This window comes from Octodon degus, unplaced genomic scaffold (assembly GCF_000260255.1).
Source record: "Octodon degus isolate 3935 unplaced genomic scaffold, OctDeg1.0 scaffold00072, whole genome shotgun sequence".
Lineage (NCBI taxonomy): Eukaryota > Metazoa > Chordata > Mammalia > Rodentia > Octodontidae > Octodon > Octodon degus.
Genome location: NW_004524648.1, coordinates 895,136 through 906,635, shown reverse-complemented (window position 1 = coordinate 906,635; position 11,500 = coordinate 895,136). Strand labels below are relative to the sequence as shown.

Below are 11,500 nucleotides of genomic sequence, written 5' to 3'. Positions count from 1 at the left end.
TAAATAAATAAATATTTTATTTATTTTTATTTTTTGTATTTTTTAGGGAAGGGTCTACAGGGTGTTCAGGGTCTCACTACTAGACGGGACTCATAGCGATCTGTCTGTTTACAGCCTCCAAAGAGCTGGGATTACAGGCATGGGTGCTATACCACACCCAGTCTCAACTGCTGTCTCAGTGTGGGGGGGTGGGAGTGGAGGTTGGGGGGGCTGGGGGGTGGTGCAAGGCTGGCATGGCTCCTACACCTGCTTGCAGGTGCTTTAATCTGCTGGGCTATATGGCAAGCCCTAAAAAAATAAATAAATAAAGCCACTTATAGCAGATATGGTTTTTTGCTATATTTTGGTGAGTGTGTATGTGTGTGTGTGTGAGAGAGAGAGAGAGAAAGAGAGAGAGAGAGAGAGAGAGAGAGAGAGAGAGAGAGAGAGAGAGAGAGTAGTACTGGGTTTGAACTGCAAAGTACTATACTACTGAGCTACATTCCTACCCCTTTTTATTTTTTGAGACAGCATTGCTAAAGTGCTCAGGCAGGAACAATCCACCTGTCTCAGCCTCCCTAAGTGCTGGGATTATAGATATATGGCATTATACCCAGTTTATTTTTTGTGGAACTGGGGATTGAACTCAAGCCCTTGCGCTTGTCAGGCAAGTGCTTATTCTACTGAGCTATCTCCCCAGCCCCTCTATACCCAGTTTATAAAAATATTTATTTATTTATTTATTCATTTATGGTACTGGGGATTGAACTGAGGACCCTGTGCTTGCCAGGCAACATAAAAATCTTTAAAAAAAAGATTTCCAAGGACCAGGGATGCTGTTCAGAAGAACAGCTCCCACCTGGCAAGTACAAGGCTCTGAGTTTGATTTCTGGGACCAAAAAAAAAAAAGGCTTCCAAAAATATATCAGAACAGAAACAGAATTATGGCAACTGAAACTATCTAATGTTAATAAACCAGGCTGGGGAGACAGCTCAGTGGCATAAGTGCCTGCCTGGTAAGCACAAGGTCCCGAGTTCAATCCCCAGTACCACACACACACAAAAATAAAACAAAACAAAAAAACGTGTTTTGGGGCCAGGGAGATAGCTCAGTAGAATAAGCACTTGCCTGGCAAGTGCAGGGTCCTGAGTTCAATCCCCGGTACTACAATAAATAAATAAATAAATAAATAAATTTAATAAACTAAGCCACAAATGTAAAAGTAATGTTTTTATCTAGTACTACCTAATAGCACTTTCTGTGACGATGGAAATGTTCCATATCTCCATTGTCTGACATGGCAACTTCTATTAAGCATTTGAAATATAGCAAATGGAAAAAGAAAAAATATAGCAAATGAGACTGAGCAATTAAATTTTGACTTTTAATTTTTTTTTTTTTTAAGCCATGCTATAGAATAAACCAAGAGTCTCTCTCTCTCTCTTTTTTTTTTTTTTTTTTTTGTGGTACTGGGTATTGAACTCAGGACCCTGCAAGTGATTTTACCATTGAGTCACACCTCTCCTTTTAACTATATTTTGAGACAGGTCCTCACTAAATTGCCTGGGCTGGTGTGAAGCTTCATCCGCCTGCCTCAGCCTCTCAATTTTATTCACTTTTAATTTAAGGCATAATGCATGCCCATTGGCTCTCACATGGACAGCACAGATAAAGAGAGTCTGGAAGAAGCCACCAGGAAACAGAAGCCACTGAAGTTTTTCTCTGGTGACTGAAACAGTGTGACGCTGCTTTTCCATAAAATTTTCTGCACTGTATGATATGTAACTTTCTGTATCTATTACTCAGATAAAAATAAAGGGCAGGGAATATAGTTCAGTGGTAGGACATATGCCTAGCATGCACAACGCCCCAGGTTCAACCTCTAATCTTGCAACAAAAATTTTTCAATTTAATTTTAGAAGAGATAGCTGGGCATGGTGGTGCACACATGCCTATTGTAATCCTAGCATTGGGAGGCTGAGGCAGGATGATCACAATGAGTCTGAGGCCAGCCTGGGCCACACAGAGTTCAAAGAAGCCTGAACTACAAAGTGAGACCCTGTCTCAAATAAAACAAAACAGGGGCTGGGGAGTAGCTCAGCAGAATAAGTGCTTGCCTGGCAAGCGCACGGTCCTGAGTTCAATCCCTGGTATCACCAAAAATAAAAATAAAAAATAAAACAAAAGAAAGCACAAAACACACACACACACACACACACACACACACACACACACACACAGAACCTTGAAGTTCATTCTCAAAACTGGTAACAGTGATTAACACTAGATAAGTTTATAGTGATATTTCCTTCCTTCTTTTAAAACAAAAGTATCTTGAAGGAAAAGGAGTAGAAAAAAAAGGAAAACAAATTATAGTTTAGATACCTGTTTTGGCAAATGTTTGCTATATGCCAACTTCCACATACTGCTAAAAAAACTACAGGATAATGAAAGAATGTATAGTTCCTACTCTTATAGAACCTAGAAATTAATAGATGAATCAAAATGTCTGTGGCATAACCTATAAATCAGTAAGGGTAACTTTTAAGTAAATTTTTACATACATCAGTATGCCTGCCATCTCCTTAGTCACCTTGGAGAGCTATTTATGACAATTCTTTACAAGCCAGGCAATAGTTTAACAGTGCTCAGCTATTAAAAAAAAAAAAAAAAAAAAAAATCAGAGCCAGGATAGTAGCACATTATCTATAATCCTAACACTTGGGAGGCTGAGACAGGAGGATTTCTGTAAGTTCACACCCAGCCTGGGCCCTATAGTGAGTTGAAGGCAGCCTGAACAACACAGCCAGATGCTATCACAAGCAAACAAACCCACTTTTCAAAAGCACAAACATACTCCACCTTGGATAGCATTCAAAATAAATTATGTGGGAAAAAAAAAAAAAACAACAACAACTATATGGGCCAGGCATGCTGGGATATATCTGTAATTCCACAACTCTGGGCTGAGAGGCTAAGGCAGGAGAATTACAAGTTTAAGTCCAGCATGGGCAGCTTTACAAAACCAATCTGAAATTAGAAATGCAAGAAAGAATTCAGGATCTAGTGTCAAGCAAAGGCTCTGGGTTCAAATCTCAGAATTAAAAAGAGCAGCTATGGGGCTTCTGACAGTAATTTAAACTGGGCATGATGGCACCTGCCTGTAATGCCAGGCATGGGAGGCTGAGACAGGAGCACTGCTATAAGTTCAAGGCCAGCTTGAATTGCATAGTGAGGCCTTGTCTCAATTGAATGAATAAAAGAATGAATGAGTGCATGCATGCACTAAGCTCGCAAGGAAAACTGCTTTAGGAATTAAAAACGAAAAACAAAAACCTAGAAGAAATAAGCAAAATAAAAAATTCCTGTAAACCTGAAAACTGATAAAGTGAGATCAGCAGTGGCTAAAATGAGAGTGGGATTAAAGCAGCTGCAAGCAGGTGCATGGGCCAGGGGTTCAATCCCTGGGCCTGCTGTGCTGGCCCCGCCCCTGGGATGTGCTGAGAAAGCAATTGAGACTTGGGTGTGGTGGCCTGTAATCCCAGCTCATGGGAGGCTGCAAATAGGCGGATCACTAGTTCAGTCTAGTCTAGTAGTGAGACCCTGAACACCCTGTAGACCCTTCCCTAAAAGAATACTAAATAAATAAATAAAATAAAATAAAATGAGAGTGAGGCCCAAAGTTCCAACCTGATGAATGCCCCCAACTGGCAACCCCGGGGCACCTACTCGGAATCCCTCAGCTACCTGTAACTGGCTCAAAAACCTGTGCAACAGTAAGCAGAACACAGTGAGGAGATCCAAGCACTGACACCCACAACCCTCAAAGTTACCTCCTTAATTTGATCCCTCTCCTCCATCTGGTCTCTAAAACGACTTCTGGTTATTATTCCCTAGACAGGAAAATCCCAGGCTAATGGAAAATGCCTTGAACACATGAATTTTTTAAACCAAAATTCCTGGGCAATGCTCATACCAAGAGTATACAGTTTATTTACTACAGCCAAAACCTCTGTATTTTTAACGTGTCAAACTTCCTTAAAGCAGGAAAGCAAAGCTAAAATAATGCCTAGAGCAATTAGAGAATTGGAACAAAGAGGCTTTCTAAGCAACTACTAGAATCCTGTAAAGAACAGTCCTCACAATATGCTTCCCATATTATCAGCCAGAAATGATGGCACAAAAATTCTATCAACACAAAGACCTGTCTTTTTGATGCTAAAATAAATCCAGACAATGGCAATGGGCTTAGTGTAGGCCCTTGAATTATCACTGAATTAGAATTTTTCAGCATTCAGCACCAACAAATGTCAGTAGGCCTGAGATATGTGAAAACATAAGTTGCTATAGTAACTTGCACTTTACCCTAAAATGGTAAGGGTGCGGGTACGGAAGTAGGTCAATATTTCTGCTTAACTAGTTTTATTCCTTAGTTGCCTCTCCTTATCTAAACCAGAATCTTCTTCCCCATCTGAAGAGGAGCAAAAATGGGGAAAAACAACAGGGGGCTTTTCAAAAAAGAAGAGAGTGGGAGAAGTCTATATAGATGGAAGAAGAATGCTATCAAAACCTTACCAATCTCATGAGTAACCTGGGACTACCCCCAGGGAAAGCAGTTGCTGATCTAGAGCACCAGTGCTAAGAAACTGTTGCTGGGTTACTACAAATCAGAAACTGCCATTTTCGCTTCGCAGTTTAAGGGCATCTAATGGAACACTTGGGAATGCATTAACAGCTTGGGGTGGCAATCATGGCGGGGAAGGGGAAATACTCTAGCGTGGGAGAAATCTGAGGTCCTAGCCAGAGGCACTCTTTCCTGGTTAGAATCAAGGAACACAACTACTGGATTCACTAGAAGACTGGAGATGGGCTAAGGGATTCCTTTTCAGAATAGCTGATTTTGCCCACATGCAAACAGCGCTCTCTGCACCTGGCCATGTGATGGCTACTAATCCAAGAAGCTACCATCAGGCAAATGGTCTGAGCTGGTGTGCACAGTGCCAGAGCTCATTATCAGTTCTTCCAGCTGCAGTGCCAACAACAAAGGTGGGACGCAGGCTAAGCAAAAAGCATTTGGAACCAGGTGCTGCTCTATTTTTCTGCAGCTGTTCATGTCTGCACAGGGATAATGCAGGGGGCATTAGTAACAATTTTCACCATGTGGTATGAAGGTCTCAGTATTCTCAAAGACAATAGAAAAGATAATCCTTTAAGGGGGTCATAAAAGCAGAGACATCCTTTCTTTTTTCTTTATGTTTTGAGACAGGGCTTTGCTATGCAGTTCAGGCTGTCCTTGAACTCACTATATGGCCCAAGTTGCCTATGTCAGCCTCCCAAGTGCTGGGCTTACAGGTGCTGCTTTTAACTTCTAGGGTACTAAATTCTAAGTACCCTATTGCACTGTCCAGATGTAAGCCTAGACTAGACTCCCAAAGGAACTACTCAGCAGCCTATCTCCTAGAGTACAGGAGGATACTTTCAGTCTCTAATTTGAGCTTGTGTTTTCAAAAACAAGGCAGTGGCTGTAAATTGTAACCAGTGCTTCTACAGGGGGAAGGAGAGAGACACAGCAACATCCAAGGTGGCTGTAGAAACCAAGAACCGCTAAGACCTAGGAAAAACAGCTCTTAGGGCAAGCTGGGTGCTTGGATTGAGAAGGAAAACTTGCAGTATCAGGCCATGAGCCTCCATGAATACTGTGGAAAGAAAGAACACATGCTAAGCAGCTGTACACAAGCTTACAGTGGGTGGCCTTACACAACAAAGTCTGCCAGATGTGGTGGACATGCCTATAATCCAGTACTGGGCAAACACACACACACACACACACACACAGGATGGGGAGCAGAGGTGGAGAGGGAGGGGAAGGAGGGGGAAAGGAGGGGGAAGGTGAGCAGGAGGGGAAGGGGAAGGGGAAGAAGAGATGAGAGGGGAAAAGAGGAGGAGGACAGGAAGGGAGGGGGAGGAAAGAGGGAGGGGAGGAAGAGGGGAAGAGAAGGAGAAGGGAGAGAAGTAAGGGGAGGGGAGAAAGGAGGAGGGAGAGCCAAAGAAGCCAGCCACTCAGAGAGGGAAATGTGAGTACAGAGATGCTATTCTCTCTTTTTTTAAAATTTATTTATTTATTTATTTGTGTGTGTGTGTGTGGCCAGCTCAGTCCACCAGGGGGCGGACTGGCTGGCATGTGGTGCTGGGGGGTTGAACCGTGGTCCCTGTGCTTTGCCAAGCTTGTTCCAAGTAGGTGCCTTAGACCACTGAGTCATCTCACCAGCCCCGAGATGCTATTCTCTTACCACTTCCCAGCACAGACCAGAAAACCATTCAGCCTAGCAGGCTCAGAGGTAGTTTTTCTTTTATACACAATCACATGGAAGACAGACAGATGCTGTGAACAAATCGTTTGCATTTGCTTTTTTATTCCAGCATACAAAGCAGAGAGAACAGGTTAATCCTCCATCATTTACCTTTAAAACTGGTCAATATTTTATTTATTTATTTATTCATTTATTTATATTTATGTGTGTATGTGTGTGTGGCCAGCTCAGCCCTCCTGGGGGCGGGGCTGGCTGGCATGTGGTGCTGGGAATTGAACCGCGGTCCCTGTGCTTTGCTAAGCTTGTTCTAAGTAGGTGCTTTAGACCACTGAGCCATCTCACCAGCCCTAAAACTGGTCAATATTTTAGTGCTAATTTTATAGGCAAAAAAAGAACCCTCCACTTGAATGATCCGTGTTAACACATCAAAAAACTGCAAGGGCCTGCGAGATAGCTCAGCAGACTAAGTGCCTGCTTAGGCAAGCGCAGGGACCGGGGTTCAATCCCCCATACTGCATGCTACACTGGTTCTGCCCCTGGATGTGCTGAGCGGGCTACAGAGTCCTGGCAGGCATGATGGTGCACACCTTTATAATCCCAGTGCTGGGGAGGCTGAAAACAGGAGGATCACTATGAGTTGAAGCTGCATTGTGAGACCCTGTATAAAATACATAAATTTGAAAACAGAAAAACAAAAAACTGCAACTATAGTGCTAAGGATACAACTCAGTGGGCAGGGCATTTGTTTGCCCTATCACCTGTGCGGACTTGAGCTCAGGCCCCAATACTGGAGGCAAAGAGGTAGAGAGACAGTGGCAGACAGCCAGCTAGAGACCCAAAACTTCTAAATTCACCAGGAACATCAAGAAGCAGGGAAAGGGCCGGGAGTTAGCTCAGTGGAATAGGCGCTTGCCTGGCAAGCGCAAGGTCCTGAGTTCAATCCCTGGTACCGCAAAAAAACAGAGGCAAGGAAAGAAAAGCAGCAGGGGTAAAGAAAAAGAAACAGACTTTAATTTCAATTCCTGAGGAATGTCCACTAGAATAATTATACCTGCAAAGTATTCCTATCAGCCATGTTACCTGCACTTTCCTAAAAGAATCATTGCATTTCCAAAAATCCAGAGAAGAAAGCTACACAACTATCACAGGCAGCCTTCTAGGAATGTGTCTTATTTACAACTACTTCCCACTTTCCTTGAGGACAAACCTCAGGAAAATGAAACAATACAGAATTAGTTAATCTGTGACCTAATAAAACCCACCATGTGCTGGCATTCGAAGAAGCCAAAACAAAGGCTCTACTTACTGGTACTGTGACATTATCATAAAAACTCCAAGCTAAGGCCCATCTCATGGTCCGACCTTGACAGAACTCAGTGAAGGTGACTTTAGGAACCTGAAACCAACAAATACAGTGTCTCATTAATCTGAAGTCATGCTGGTATTTCTGGTTACTACCTCCTATTAAATTATGTTAGATTTTTTAAATTAGTTAAAAATATTATTTAAAAAGCAGTTGTAGGGGCCGGGGAGATGGCTCAGTGGAATACCACTTCCCTGGCAAGCGCAAGGGCCTGAGTTCAATCCCTGGTTCCGCCAAAAAAGAAGCAGTTGTACACAGTTAATAATCAACGAAAATAAAAATTTTTTCTCCTGTAAAACATTGAGAATTTATAACTGTAACTCAAAAGTTCAAACAGAAAAAACACCTAAAATTGCTCTTTGGAGAATCATTTATAAAATGATTCAACTTGTTTTTATGTTCCTTTTTAATAAACAGAGCCAACCAAAGCCTGGATATACACAGCCATGCAATCTATCACATTTTGGGAAAGAAAAAGGAATTATTTTTACAATCTTACCAAGAAATAGTTTTTTCTTTCTTGGCAGAACCAGGGATTGAACTCAGGCCCTTGCACTTGCCAGGCAAGTGCTTATTCTACTGAGCCATCTCCCCGGCCCCCAAGAAATAGTGTTTGGGTAAAACAGGATGAGTACAGGGTCTAGGAGAAAAGTGATCAGAAACTTGGTTTTCACTCAGTGGTAGAGCACTGGGGAGAGAGCAACAGACAGAGACACAGATAAAGAGAGATACAGGCAGATAATAAGACAGGCAGGCAGGCAGGCAGGCAGGCAGGCAGGCAGGCAGGCAGGCAGAGATAGAGACAGAAAAAGAGAAACAGACTTGGTTTCTACCACTGACCTTCTTTACTGAAAGGCATCGCCTACTTGTGCCAAACACCACACATTAGGAAGGAAGTGGTGCAGGGAGGATTTATTTTCAATCTGTCTTTAAAAACAGGATCAAGGGGCAAATGATCTGGAGAGTTAGCCTAGTGGGAGGTACAGTGGACTACAGCAGCACTGTGTTTCTAACTGATTTTAACTAGCTGTGTGCCCAAAGCAAGCTCCTCAACCTCTCTAGCCTTTAGTTTCTGAACTTATAAAAAGTCAGATGTGAGGTCTGTGGTAGACACCATGTTTTGAGGGATTGTTTTGTTTTGAGCCAGGGTCTCACTATGGTATAAAGTTCAGGATGGTCTTGAACACACTATGCACCCTAGGCTGGCCTCAAACGCACAGTAATTTTTCTGCCTTGGCTTCTTAAATCCTAAGATTATAGGTGTATGCTACAATATCTGGCTGACATCATGATTTTTGATTTCTGATTTTCTCTCTCATGTTCTGTTCATCCTGTTTCTTCTGTTATAATTTCATACGTCTTAATAACATATAAAGTCCCTCTTAACCCTAAAATTACAGATTTGTCTGAGACAGGGTCTCACTATACAGTTCAGTCTGGCCTTGAACTCACTATGTAACCCAGGCTGGCCTCAAAATCTCAGTAATCCTCCCACCTCTGCCTGAGTGCTGGGATTACACGTGGTTGTCACCATGGCCAGTTTTACTTTTTTTTTGACATGTCTCTGAGATGCTGGGAAATGAACCCAGAGCCTCCATCACAGAATTTATTTATTTATTTATTTATTTATTTATTTATTTATTTATTTTCTAGTACCAACAGTCTTTATTGGTTGCCAAGGTCACATGAAGGAGAATTCAGTAAATCCAGCTCCCAGGCCGGTGTCCCCAGACCTCCTTGACGCGGTGCTCCGAGAGCCACAGAAATTTTTTTAAAAGAAAATAAGTACAAAAATAAAAAAACAAACAAACACTATATTCAGAATTTTTTTTTTTTAATATTTATTTGTTTATTTATTTGTGTGTGTGCGTGTATGTGGCCAGCTCAGCCCACCAGGGGGCGGGGGCTGGCTGGCATGTGGTGCTGGGGATTGAACCGTGGTCCCTGTGTTTTGCTTAGCTTAGCTTGTTCTAAGTAGGTGCTTTAGACCACTGAGCCATCTCACCAGCCCCTATATTCAGAATTTTTGAGAAAATTCTATACTCAAATTTATTATCAAAAGTCATCACACCAGCTGGACATGGTGGCCCATGTACATAATCCTAGCACTCAAGCGGCTGAAGGAGGTTTGCCAAAAGTTTGAGATCAACCTGGGCTACACAGTGAATTCAAGCCTAGCCTGAACTACACAGTAAAACCTGGTCTTAAAACCAAAACCAAACAAAAAACACAAAAATCAAAAATAAGTCACCATAGCAGGAATGATAATGACCAAGTCCTACCCCTTGGATGCGAAGCTCTTCCTTCAGAGGAGCCAGGCTGCACTTCTTTCCTAGCATGCAGCTGTACCACCTAGGAAAGAAATCAGGCAAATGAATCCTTTACATGATGATATTTATTTTTATTTTATTTATTTATTTATTTATCTATTTATTTATTTTGTATTTTGGGGAAGGGTCTACAGTGTGTTTAGGGCCTCACTACTAGATCAGACTCATAGTGATCCACCTGTTTACAGCTTCCCAAGAGCTGGGGTTACAGGTGTACACCACCACTCCTGTCTCAATTGCTGTCTCAGTGTGCCCCGGAGGTGTGGCCGGCATGGCAGGCCTGGGGACTGAACCCGGGGCCCCTGCAACCTCTTTGCAGGAGCTTTAATTTGCTGAGCTCTTTGGCCAGCCTACATGGTGATATTTCAAAACAGGTTTACTCAGGCAGCAGGGCACAGTGGTGAACACCTGTAATGCCTGCAATATGGGAGGCTGAGGAAGGAGTATCAAGTTTAAGTGTAGCCTGGACAATTTTGCAATTTAATAATACCCTCTAAGAAAAAGTTTAAATTAGCATCATTCAAGTGAACAAAATGAGAACAGTAGCAAATAAATACTGAGTTAAATCACAAGTGATAACAACAAGAGCTGTATATAATGTATTTAGAGAAAGGCTAAATCTAGTAATAGAAAACAAGCCCAAAGCAACTTAGAAGAACAAAATTCTATTTAGCCTGGCCAGTCCTCCAGGGCTGTTCATATTTGGAAAGAGAATAAAGGAGACAGGTCTTATCTGTCATCCTTAGAATGAAAGCCATTTAGCTTTAGAAGTTAGTAAATAAATGACAACCAGCACCACAAAAAATGTACAAACACTGACTCTATTAAGATAATTTGTGAAAACCTGCCTATATTTGTATTGTTCTGACTTGCAAATTATTTTACTTAGAACAAATAATGAAATCATTTTTTTTCTATAATACATACAAGTGCAGAAAAGTAAGTGTGGAGAAAATTAGCTGAAACTGGCTGAAAGTTAAAGGAACAAAATCTACTTCTTCAGACTCTTCTAAAGTTTGCAAAATATTTGGTTTAATCTGTGTAGGATCAACTTGTTCAGAAATCACCCTTCTTCTATAAACAACTAGAAAACAGAATATATGAAACAACCATTTTTCAGACAGTGGGCAACTGGTAGCACAGACCTATAGTCTAAGAGAGAAACAAAGTGATGCCTACAATTGCAACATTTACTGCTAGAAGGAAATTTTCAGTATTTCTAGGCCAGAGTAAAGAAACTCAAACACAGCACTGAAGTCTTGCTGTGTTGATGAGATTGCAATTAGAATTGAGAAAAGTGAGCTGGTCAGAGAGCTCCGCGGGTTAAAGCACCTGCACAGGCACTCAGGGCCTGCCTAGCCGGCCCTGCCCCCTGGGCACACTGAGACAGTGAATGAGACTGGGCTGGTGGCATGCACTTGTAATCCCAGTGCTTGAGAGGCTGAAAACAGGAAGGATCACTACAAGTCCGATCTGTGTAGTGAGACCCTGTACTAAATACATTAAAAACAAAAAA

The 11,500-nt window shown here is 42.0% G+C and overlaps 1 protein-coding gene across 1 annotated transcript in view; it reads right to left on the bottom strand.

Annotated features, from left to right (window-relative positions):
• The window catches only part of Mettl16 (methyltransferase like 16), an 87,459-nt gene that overhangs the window by 4,163 nt on the left and 71,796 nt on the right, over positions 1-11,500 (bottom strand). Inside the window, exons 7-8 of the mRNA XM_012515650.2 lie at positions 9,937-10,006; positions 7,598-7,687 (exon numbers count right to left, since the gene is read on the bottom strand). Coding sequence (XP_012371104.1) covers positions 7,598-7,687; positions 9,937-10,006 — 160 coding nt within the window. The remainder of the gene's footprint in view (positions 1-7,597; positions 7,688-9,936; positions 10,007-11,500) is intronic.